Source organism: Panthera tigris, chromosome A2 (genome assembly GCF_018350195.1).
Source record: "Panthera tigris isolate Pti1 chromosome A2, P.tigris_Pti1_mat1.1, whole genome shotgun sequence".
NCBI lineage: Eukaryota > Metazoa > Chordata > Mammalia > Carnivora > Felidae > Panthera > Panthera tigris.
The window spans coordinates 123211402-123224032 of NC_056661.1; the positions used below are offsets into that span (position 1 = coordinate 123211402).

The 12631-nt window shown below is 39.6% G+C and overlaps 1 protein-coding gene across 5 annotated transcripts in view; it reads left to right on the forward strand.

The window, feature by feature from the left end:
• BBS9 (Bardet-Biedl syndrome 9) overlaps nt 1–8824 on the forward strand; it is a 439547-nt gene extending 430723 nt beyond the window's left edge. For 3 of the 5 annotated variants that reach the window (XM_042969671.1, XM_042969704.1, XM_042969689.1), the window contains 2 exons: nt 8072–8185; nt 8395–8824. In XM_042969671.1, the coding sequence (XP_042825605.1) occupies nt 8072–8185; nt 8395–8426 (146 nt within the window). In that variant the 3' untranslated portion in view covers nt 8427–8824. The remainder of the gene's footprint in view (nt 1–8071; nt 8186–8394) is intronic. The other 2 variants (XM_042969679.1, XM_042969696.1) reach the window with 1 other exon arrangement.
• Nucleotides 8825–12631: the final 3807 nt, after the last annotated feature.

Genomic DNA, 12631 nt, shown 5'->3' on the forward strand with positions numbered 1-12631 from the left:
TATCATTGAAAGGAAGTACTAGTTAGGACTGCCAACACACAAACAAATCCATTGAGATCTTTCTGGAAAAGGAGGTGTTCTTGAGAAAGCTCTAGTGGTGTAGGAAGCAGGGGAATCAGAACTCGCTCTGGGACATTCGGGGCATGAACTACAATCTCTGAGCCTCTGTTTTGATATCTATTAAATGAAGGCGGTTAACTGAAAGCTCAAGTTCTTTGATTCCACAAAAGTGGTGCAGAATGTACATCTATGCCAAAAAAAAAAATTCATAGAGGACAGAGGTGATAAAGTGTACTGTGTGCTGAGCACTGTAGTAGGTGTACGTGGTCTCATGTAATCCTCCCGATAGTTCTCGTTAAGACTCTGTTTTTACACATGGAGCAACTGATATTCTGCCCTGGGTGCTGCAGCCAGATCCAGCCTGGTCCACTACTGTGAACTTCACAGTCTAGGTTAAGCCTCACGGTTGGCCTCTTTCCTCTTCAGTGGCCTCTCCATTCACTGCCTACTCAACTTTCACTTTTGATAGAAGGAAAGGTAAACACCTGGAGACAATTCTAAAATATTGGAAACCTTAAAAATTTATAAAAAGAAACCTATAAAAAATTTTCCCCAGTCTAATCATGAGAAAAACATCAGACAAATGCCAGTAGAAGGGCATTCTGTAATGTATTTGACCAATCCTTCTCAAAACTGTCAAGGCCATCAAAAACAAGGGGAAATCTGAGAAACTGTCACAACCAAGAAGAGCCAAAGGAGACATGACTACTAATGTCATTTGGTGTCCTAGATGGGACCTTGAAACAGAAATAAGATACTAGTTAAAAACTAAGAAAATTTGAATAGACTGTGGACTATGGTCAACAATAATTGGTTCACTGATCATAACAACTGTACAATACTAACGCAAGTTATCACAATAGGGGTAACTGTGCAAAGATATATGAAAATTTGCCGTACTATCTGCTAAATTTTTCTGAACATCTAAAATAATTCTGAAAAGTAGTCTATTAAAAAAATAATTTATCACTGCTCAAACCAAAAGAACACTGTAGCAGTAGGGAAAATAATATGCTTTTTTAAAAGTGTTTACTTATTTTTTTTTAAAAAAGAGAGAGAGATCAGGGGAGGGGCAGAGAGGGAGGGACAGAGGATCCAAAGTGGGCCCTGCAGTGACAACAGCTCAAACTCATGAACCATGAGATCTCACTAACTGTTGAGATCATGACCTGAGCCCAAGTCAGGCACTCAACCCACTGCGCCACTCAGGCGCCCTGGAAAAAATATGCTTTTAAACTACTACTTCTCTTTCTCCTCCTTTTCATCCTCTTCCTCTTCATCCTCCTCCTCCTTCTTCCAGTTATTATAATAATACTATAAGGTGATCTACCAGTGTTAAATGCCTCTGGATACTGTATGAAGAGTGGCTTTCTGTGAGCCTTGGATTAGGCCAGGGGTTGGCAAACTATTTATGGTCCATAGGCCAAATATGGCCTCCTGCCTATTTTAGTAAATCAAGTTTTATTGGAACACAACCAGGCCTCATTCATGTTTACATATTGTCTTTGGCTGCATTTACACTTCAGTGGCAAAATTGAGTAGTTGTACCAAAGATCAGATGGCCTGCAGACCTTAAAAAATATTTGTTATCTGGCCAACCCCTGGTTTAGGCTATTTGGGTTATAAGGTGGATAGTGAGGCAGGTAAGCTGGGCCACCAGGATTCACCTGGGGGTAAAATCAAATATTCAAACTCAGCTAATCAAATAGAAGGAAATATGTAAGATAGGGCATGAGTAAAATAGAGTAGTCAACTTCAGAGGTGGCCACGTGTTTAAGGTTTCTGCGTACTTTCTTTTTTGCTGCAGAGCTGTGTCTTTGACCCATTCGTGCATCAGCCTGTGTGAACCTGCCCTTTCAGACTCCCACCTTTAGGGACTTTTATCTTGGCCTATTTACTCTTCTGTTAGAGTTCCTAACTTTGATCTGAAAATAAATAGTCAAAACTTAGTTGTGTTTTTCAGTGTGCCAGGCACTTATACGCCCTCATCAATTTCTCTCTAATGAAGTAGGAATGCCATAGTCTCTATTTTATACATAAGGAAACTGAGGCTCATTTAAGTGAAATAACTTGCTCCAGAGGGTTGGTTGGCTCATAAATGCTGTGCCACAGTTTGAATTGAGGGCTCAAAACATAGCATTAAATCTCGTATACCATGCCGACTTTCAGTGCTAGAGCTGGCTCTCACTAGCTCATGACAGCCAATTGTTGAATTTTTAGGAATTCTGTGAGCTCGTTGATAAATTCAGGCATTATTAAAAACTAAATTATGTAAATGTATAATCAAATACATTGTATTAAGAACAAAGGTAATATACCTCAAAACTCTTCACTAATATTTTACTGCAGTTTACTATTATCTGTGCTCTTGAGGTTGGTGTCTACAAAGTCTGTATGGTGAAAGTGCTATCTAATTGTGAGCTCCTGTGCCGCTCTGCTAAGTGCCTTACTTGTGATGTCACCTTGCTTACTTGAAATTGGCCGTGATGGGAGTATTGACACCATGGAAATGGGCAGACACTACAGATTCCTTTTCTTTCGTGACAGCTAGCTGGTTACACCTTTGTCAGCCTACCAATGCTTACCTTACATTCTGATTTTGATCTCTATGTGGTATTCTAGATGATAGTCCCATTTGTTTCTTCCTGGCCCCCTATCTTGACCTTTGAACTCTATAAGTTTTATAGTCAATGCCACAGTAGCAACCTACAGATAGGGCCCAAGGGTCTTTTTTTTTATCATTATTTTTATTTGTTTGTTTACTTTTCTGACAGCGGGTAGAAATTCCTTAGTGTTGGAAAATTCCCTTGTTGAGAAAATGTATTCCACCTGATAAGGAAGAAGTTCAACCATCTGATAATTTGCTTTTAAATTCAGGAACATGTTTGAGGATAGTTTGGACTGCCTAAAAAAAAAAAAAAAAAACAACCTAGAATTGAATTATCTTTATAAATATAGGGTGAACTCCTATTTGGAATTTTAGGTAAGGTTTCTACATAAATAATTTTCTGGATACATGGGGATTGCTATATGTGTTAATGTGTTATTAACTTGCAAAAAACTAAATTTTTACATATAGGTGTGGTTAACACAAATGAGCTTGCACATGATTTGCTAACAATTCAGAGGAATAGGCAGCATGGTAAAAGTCCTCAAAAACATCCTCCTAAACATGTAATCTCCAATTTATAAACCATCTTGTTTCAAATGCTTCTATGCTGATGGTTAATAATTCATCATACATGCTTCATTTTTTAAAATTTTACCTGCAGGAGTAACCTACCACTTACAACATTGCTCTCTTATGAATATGCACCCAGAACTCCAACTCCTGATCCCAGATTCTCTTAATGAAGCTCCTCTTATACAAGAGTACAGAAATAGAAGTAGATTCCCATAGTTGTGACAGCAGCAGGAATTGGGGAACCTCGACACCCTCCACTGGCAGGGAGAAGGGGACTGCCCTGGACACTGTGCATTGAGAGAACTGCCAGCCAGATATTTGAGGAAAACAGAGATACATAAGTTGTGATAAGCCCCTGTTGCCAAAATGAGTTTTCTGGCTATCTGAACTTTAGATAATTAGGAGTTTGCTGAATTATTATTACTCTAATTCTGTATATCATATTAATTAAGGTAGATCGTAACTTGTGGCCAGAAGACTGGCATCTGCCTGCAGATGTTTTGTTACCTAAAATCTAGAGTAAGTGTTTAGAAACTTGTAGCAACTGACAGAGTACTTTTCAAAGATTGAATCTACTACTAATGGACGAGGGTTGCTTTTTTATGCATTTCGTTTTTCTAGTAATTCCTTTTATTGTTATCACATTTTAGAAAAGTACTTTAGTAGTTTGTTTAGGTTGGAGATTTTAAAAACTGGTCCTTTTGAGAAGCATGGCTGCAATGGAAAGAGCTAGACTACAGCTCATGTAGACTTGCTGTGTGACCTTTGGCAAATGATGTAATCTCTAGGTTTACATTTAATTAATTGAGACTTTCTAGCAGGCCTGACACTTAGTCTTGCAAAGCTAAGTGAGGGATGCAAAAAATGTCAAAAGTTTTATTTTATTTTCTTTCCTAGCAGGAAGGTGGGAAATTTAGTCTCAGTTATTATTGCCCACCCCACCTTCCTTGGCTCCTATCTCCATATGGGACTCAGAAAACGAGGCCGCAGTACTGTCAACAGCCTCATTGCCTAACCCCACAGCAGAGGCCTGGTGCATAAGGGAGTCCTTGCTGAGTTTGGGGCTCCTGATGCCCAGCCCTCCTTGTGTCGATGACTCCATCCCTTGATACCTTGCTCCCTTGGGGTCGTCCAGCCTGGGTCTCTTTAATCTTCTGAATTACTAGAGAAAATCTTTCCCCAGAGGCACTTTCATATCTTCAGTGAGCTCAGGTCATGGAAGACCAAGGCTAGAAAAGAAAGTATCTTCAGTGGACTTTTGATTTGGCCCCAGTACAAATTTCTGAAGCAGGGAAGCACAAAATGGCCTGCAGAAACTTTGTGGAAAGAGGAACAGGGGAGGGAAAGCTGAGGAAAAAACACAAATTAATATCAATACATTTATAATTATAAAATGGGGCCAATAAACCCTTCTTGATAGGGTTGTCTGAGGATTGTGTGAGCTAATGCATTGAAAATTCATAGCCAATTGCCCAGCACACACTAGGTCCATAGGACTATGATTTCCCGATCAGGAGATCCCCGGCTCTCACTTGCTTTTGCCTGTTGGCTCTTATGTGTTGCACACACCATGTGTGTTTGGATGATTTCATCCAGCTGTGGTTTTTCTTTCCCTTATCCTTTGATGGGACAGGCTCTACGCCAAGGGCACTTCATCTAGTGTCTGTGGAAACCAGGCTCCACTTCCACAGATAGGCTTCAGAGGGTCTCTGTTAGTCTGGAAGTTTTATACTTTATTTCTGTTATTTTACTGCTTACTCTTAAGTTTTTAACAAACAAATATTTTTTTTTTCCTAATGAAAATCTCATCAGATATATTCATCTGTCCTTCTTAGCAGATTCAAATTCGGTAACTGCGAGGTGAGGCCTAAGATTCTGCATTTCTAAAAGGCTCCTTGGTGATATCCAGTGCTGTGGGTCCAATGATCTCACTTAAATTAGCAAGGCCAAAGTAGGCTTCTGACTTTCCGGATGTGTCTTTCATTGCCTATGAGCTCCCCCAAACTTTGCCATTTTCTATTTTTCTGGGATATCTAGTCATCAGAAGCAGCCACCCTATTCTGGCATGCTTATAATTATAAATATTTCCACTCCACAGCTATTTGATCTGTCATTCTTGACCTCTACATGCACTTCATTCTAGTTAGCCATGGATGAAAACTTACATAATTACGTAACAGGGTTATTCCTATCCTGTTTATCTCCAGTCACAGAGCCCCTATTTCTTTCACATAGATGGGCATTCTAACCTCAAAATTCTATGTTGAAGGCCAGCTTTTTAGAACTACTTCCAGTATCAATGATTTTTACAATAAATCATAGCCCGAGGCAAGGATTAAAATGATGGTTTATTTGGCAAACTCAGGGGTGAGGAAAAAGGCAAGGGGATCAAGGAAATATGTGATGTAAAACAAAGGGAAGAGACCCAGCAGGTACATCTACCCTGCACAGGGAGGCACTTTTCTAGGGGTTGACAAAAGTGAAATAATAGTTTAGAGTCTACCCAGGAGAAGCAGGAGGGGAATTTTCTTCCCTCTTTTTCCCTTCTCCCGTTTCCCATTGGTCAAAATTCCAGATCCCATACCTTATTGTTTCTTCCAAGCTGGGAGGGCAGAAACTCTGGGCATATGGTTGGTCAGTATGGCTGCATGGTGGCATCTCCAAAAAGGGGGGATGGGATTCCCAGGGCAAGTGACTAGTCAGCCCTGCAGTGGGATTTGGGAGGTCTTTATCGTCTGTCTTGCCTCAATATTGAGTCAGCTAGAATAAAAGGTGGACACTAATTAATCAGTGGAGCCCTACCTCTCTCCACAAACATGGCAGATACCACTAACTGATCACTGCGCTCTTCCCATCTGTTAGCTGGGTACACTTCTTCCCCATGCCTGAAGTTTCCTTGTGTGTGAGGATAGCTATATGAGTAGAACATTCCTGGCCTCACCCTACTTCCTCCCTCCCACTGCCCCAGAGATGCCTTAACCTGATTTTTGACTTTACAATGAGAAACCAAATCATTCTTGGTCCTTTTTTCTTAAGATCAGGTTCTGTTCTGCAGGGAGCACATCCTTCTTTCTGTTCTTCCCTATCATTAGTCTTAGAGAAGTATTTCTCCCTCACCCTACATACCCTTTTTTTCCCCCTCAATTGGATGAGGGGCCAAAAGGCAAAGAAGGATGGTATTTCTTGGTCTTCTTCAAGGTCCCAGCAGCTTGGGACCTGCCCTGGCCTCACAATACTCTAAACAGCACTCCTGGCAGCCACACTCAGTGGATTGCCATGTGGGATAAAGCCTCACTGACACCTGAGACCTGCAGCCACAGTATCTCTTTGGCTAATGCTGAAACTGAGAGTCATAAAGTAAGTGGTTAGATAACATGGGCTTTAGGAGTCGTCAACTTGGGTGTGAGTTCGGTCTTACTCCTTAGGAGCTGTATGACCTTGGCAAGTTACTGCATCTCGTGAGATCTCAGTTTTCTGATGTGTAAGATGAGAATAATAGTATCTATTTCATAGTTTCTAGGAACTAAATGAGATAATATGGACAGAGTTTCTAGCACTTAGAAAGTACTTAATAATGGTAGTTATTGTTACCATGATCTACAGACTTTGGAAAGAGATTAAAAATAAGTCTGGTCCTCCTTCTGGATGGGGCCCATGCCATTTTCAGATATAGCCGGGCAAGTTCCATTGCACTGATGAAGAATTCTAACATTTCCTGCTGGGGAACCTCTGAGGTTACCTCTGATTCTTATTTTATGAATGTGGAGATGCTTTTCTTTCAAGTTTCCCTGGGCATCGGTTTCTTTTTCAGAGTTGATGCAGAGAGATGAATGGTAAGGTGTGTTCTCCTTCAGACTTGGAGAACTTCATGCCACTTCCTCTTCATTTGAAGGATGTGGTTTGCAAATCAGTGCTGAGATACCCTCTTTTTCCTTATAAACCCCCTCCTACATAAAGCCAAATTTGAGTACAGAGGCTTTGGACTCTGCGTGAGAAGCCTCAGAAAAGGAAAAAAAAATTCACACTTCATTAACAAGAAGAATGGCTTTGGAAAAAAATATGTATAGTATACAGCATGTCAGTACCTTTCCAGGAAATGATGGCAAATTAGTCAAATCAAGTTGCAGATATAGTCAAGAAATTCTCACATGAGTTTCCCCTACAAGATTTTGGTGAATAAAATCAAACGACTTATACCCAGTATTTCCGAAGTGCAGTGGTGCTGGCTCATCCTCAAGTCACTGTGGAATTGCCTTGGAATTGAAAGCTTCCACAGTGCAGCTTATGGCTTTGCTGCTGAATTATGAAGTGTTTGTGTCTGTGCTGTGAAGTGCTGGGATGCAGGGATAGACTCAAATTCCAGAGAAATACCACCACAATCACCGTCTCAGAATACCAGCACCCTTCCTCTTTGCTCAAGAAAGGTTTTATTCCCTCGTGGTCAATGTGCTTTGTTTTTTATATTTCTGATGCTGTGGTATTAAAGAGAATTCCTGCTGGGGCGCCATTATATTATGATATCACATATGCAATAGGTTTTGTCCTTTCTGACTTAAAAAAAAATAAATTTAAAGGCAACACCATTGTTGCTGTTGCTAAGTGATATTGGCATAATATGTCTTTGGGGGCAATAACTCATCCCTTGTATTTTCACCAAAAAGAGAGACATTTAAGATTATTCTGTTTGGTCTGCTCCTGAAGATTATTGTCACATCATTTGTTATCTTTATGATTGGCACGTTCTTAAGCTGCGGCAAGCTGTGGTTGCCGTGTGGAGAGGCAGATTTTCCTGCATATTGCTTAACATACTGTCTGTATTTTTCCAAGTAGGTGGCTGTACTACCATCCCAGAATCAGACTTAGAAGAAAGATCAATAGAGCAAGACTCCACTGAACTGTTTACCAACCACAAGCACCTCATTGTAGAGACGCCCTTGCCTGGTAAGAAAATGGGTGGTCTTCACCAATGATATGTCAGGGACAATGGCACTCTGGTCAGTTCTTGTCATACCAGAGAGCATTTTGCAAAGCTGCTTGTTTTCCAACTTCATCCTTTGCCTCAGCACTGGTGCAGCTGAATTTGATCATTTGTATACTCCTTTCAATATTCAAACCTTTTCTCTCTCTCTTGCCCTCTTTCTTTTTTCCAGAAGTTTCACCCCTCCAAGGAGTCTCGGAATAGTTCAAGTAGAGTTGTCTGGTTGAGGGGAAGATGGCTTTCCCAAGGCTGATCCTGTGTGGACCTCAGGCCAAGCACAAATGTAGGGCTGGCCCGGTGCTTCATCCATCTCACCTGCTTGGAGATGATATGTAGACTGGGGATTGGGATTTTTTTCTTATTGTGCTAGGAGGATTTGTAATACCCAGGGCAAGTCAGTTGAAACCTAGGTGGGAAAAATATTGCTGCTTTTTGGTCATCTGTATGCTTGCAGCCATCAGATATAGTGAGAGGACATCTTTTGGGGACAGACTTTATAATGCAGAGGCCTAGATCCAAAGTAATTTGATACCCCATTCTTTTCACAGAATTCTTACATAGTAACTGTATCAAATTTAATAAAGCATCTCATTGTCCAACAATATCTTGGATTTGATTTATAACTAGAGGGTTATATAGATGGTTTCTCCATGTTATTTCTGCAAAGGAAAGAAACGGAAAGGAACTGAAAACTTTGCTACTCCACGCCCGGTAAGACTTAAATATGATTGTTTTATATATAAAGTAAACTACAGAATTCTTATATGATTTATTTATTATGCTAAAAATGGAAGAAAGTAAGTTTTTAGGATTGTATGAAAATTTTCAAATATTTTATAGGAATGCAGTACATTAACATCCTCTTTTCATTACCCCATGGTGGCACCTTTTAGAAATTCAGGTTATAGGGGTGCCTGAGTGCCTCAGTTGGTTGAGAGGCCGACTTCAGCTCAGGTCATAATCTCATGATTTGTGAGTTGGAGCCCCGTGTTGGGCTCTGTGCTGTCAGCTGGGAGCCTGGAGCCTGCTTCAGGTTCTGTGTCTCCCTCTCTGCCCTTCCCCTACTTGCCCTCTGTCTCTCTCAAAAAAAAAAAAAATTAAAAAAAAAAATTAAAAAAAATTCAGGTTGTAAAAAAATTCACTCATTACAATATGCAAGAAATAAGAGATTTTGCCAATTTCCAGTTAAAATTACAGTTGCAAGACTGATTTATGTAAACCAAAATATGTGCCAGTTTTGGAATGCCTCTCTGTCAGTATAAAGGGGGAATACAGTTCATGGTTTTTCTATAAGTGAAATGTCAAAAAATTGAAGAGGATGTATTATTTATTATTTCTAGCGTTCTTTTTTAGGAGATGCAGCAGAAGATAAAATATTAATTGTCATGCATGGAAGTGGACAACTTTTAACCTTTGGACGAGAATAACCATTAGATTAATGTCACCCAGCCTGTGGGGACCAGTAGAAGATGTCATGGCTCCGCATATGGCTATACTTACAAAAACGCTACACTTCTGGTCATCTTTAACAGCTTCATTCAAGAAAGGTTACTAGACAAGGATATTACTTCTTTAAAATGTGTTTCTGTGTTATGTCTCTCTCTTTTTCTCTCTTTCTCTTTTTTCTTTTCTTTTGTATGTTTGTTTTCTGTGGTTGTTTTTGTGCTATGCGTATATCCTAGTGCTAATCTCTGTTCTCCTATTTTTTCTTTTTTTTGAGAGTCATACCTTGTTTGTACGTGTCCTTCTGCCTTCAACTCTTTTTCTTTTGTGTTTCTACATTCATGTGCCTTGATCAGTTTTTCTCTCCCTTCACTTACTCCCCCAATTCTTTCCCTTCGCCTTTTGATTCTTTCCCTTTATTTCCTGTGATATAAAACCGAAGCATATTGTTTCATTAAAGGGTTACTTTAAACATACATGAATGTAGTGCTTTCTCTCTCTCTCTCAAATCCCTCCTCCATTGATTTCCTTCTGTGTATGCCCTCCATTATTGTTCCATCCTGTGAGAGAGTGACTACCAGTCCAAATTCAAAAGGCTTCCTATCTCCGGTTTGGGAGCTTAAGGTGACTTTTGTTGTTACAATTACATCATACTGAGAATTTTTCTGTTAAGAAGTATATTTGTAAAATGTTTTCCTGGAAATCATTATCAGTACCTTAAGTCTATTGGCACAATTACTTGACCAGATAGTTTTATTTTTTATTTGAATCACTAGTACAGAACTCTGTATACATATATCATATATATATTTTGAGAAATCTAATTTATTATCATTTGCATTTTACTAGCTGCCAAAAGGAAAGAAGTTACTAATTAACCTTTTCAACATTATCAAATATCAAATATAAGTTCTAAAATGATAAAATAATTTGATTCATGATTTAAAAGTATCCTTTGCTTAAAAAAATTTCTGAATTTACATTACGTAAATTTAAGTTATGTCTTTTACCCCTGATGTTAGTATGATTTAAAAACATACATAAAGTGTTTCTGCTAACAGCCAAGAATTACGTTACCCTTTGAAGTGGCTTTTTAAATATCAAGACATAAATAATTGTTAACTCCTATTATTTTGGCACTAGTATTTCAATCTTTAATAACGATTGTCCATTATCTCTTTCCTGTGTGTGTGTGTGTGTGTGTGTATACATGGTCTTGAAATCTTAGAGTAACTCACAAAGCTTTAAGAAGAAAGATGATCCAGGTTTCTGATTAGCCAGATAGTCTCACTGTTACCAAATATATCAGAATAGATACTTATAAAATAGCAAACATTTAGTAAATTCTTAGTATGTGCTAGGTATGATTTCATTCACTTCTTCCAACATTACTGTGATGTAGATAATGTTATCTCTATTTTGCAAGTAAGAGTACTGACACTTATACAGGCCAAATAACTTACCCAGTATCCCACAGTTAGTGTGTAACAGAACTACAGAACTGGGATTTTAATCCAGGCTGATTCCAAAACCCAAATACACACCCAAATGTAGAGATTATTGGTAAGACTACAGTAAAATACATTTTAAACCTGAAGGTTTTTAGTCTAAGATAACTATCTATTTTTGATTTCTAGTGTGGTTGTACCTTTAAAAAATACACCTATTTGCTATACTTCTCCTTTGGTGAATGACCTGTTCATGTTCTTTTCTTTTGGGGGAAGTGGTGATGGTGGTAAGTATCTCCTTATTGAATTAGAATAGCCTTTAAAAATGGTATTAATCTTTGCTTGATTGGATATGATATAGACATTGTTTTCAGTTTTTCACTTATCTTTCGATTTTGTTTCTTTGTTTTTTTAAGAAGTTTTCTAAATTTTAAGTAGCTAAATCTGTTAACCCCTTTCTTTGTGGTTGCTAACTTTGGTGTCCAGCTTGGATGGTCTGATACCAGGGTCTGCTACCATCTCCTGCCTCTTCTCTGTGCCAGTCTGTTGTGTTTTGTGCTATGGCAAGCTTCAGTCATATCCTCCATGGGAATGCACTGGGTTTTATTTTATTTTATTTAGTTAGTTTTAAATGTTTTTATTTATTTTTAAAGGAGAGACAGAGCATGAGCCGGGGAGGAGCAGAGAGAGAGGGAGACATAGAATCCGAAGCAGGCTCCAGGCTCTGAGCTGTCAGCACAGAGCCCGACACGGGACTCAAACTCACGAACTGTGAGATCATGACCTGAGCCGAAGTTGGACGCTCAACCGACTGAGCCACCCAGGCGCCCATTATTTTATTTTTGTAATTGTAAGTAGGCTTCATAGCCAGTGCAGAGCCCAGGGGGAGGCTTGAACTCATAAACCTGAGATCAGGACCTGAGCTGAGATCAAGAGTCAGACGCTTAAGTAGGCACCTGGGTGGCACTTGGTTAAACATCCAATTCTCGATTTTGTCTCAGGTCATGATCTCCCAGTTCCTCAGTTCAAGCCCTGTGTTGGCTCTGTGCTCACACCTCGAAGCCTCCTTGGGACCCTCTCTCTGCACCCCCATCTCAAAATACTAATACTAATAAACTTTTAAAAAATGCTCTAAGAGTTAGATGCTTAGGGGCGTCTGGGTGGCTTAGTCAGTTGAGCGTCCAACTTCAGCTCAGGTCATGGTCTCACAGCTTGTGAGTTGGAGCCCCATGTCAGGCTTTGTGCTGACAGCTCAGAGCGTGGAGCCTGCTTTGGATTCTGTGTCTCCCTCTCTCTCTCTGCCCCTCCCCTGCTTGCTGTCTGTCTCTCTCAAAAATAATAAACGTTAAAACAACAACAACAGAGAGAGACACTTAACCCACTAAGCCACCCAGGTGCCCCTGCACTGGATTTTATAAGCCACAGAGCTGTGTTCTCTTCTGCTCTCATCTCACAGAGGTTTACATGAAATGCCTCCTAGGTTTTACCCAGCTCCTTCATCCTTGGGAGAATGACACA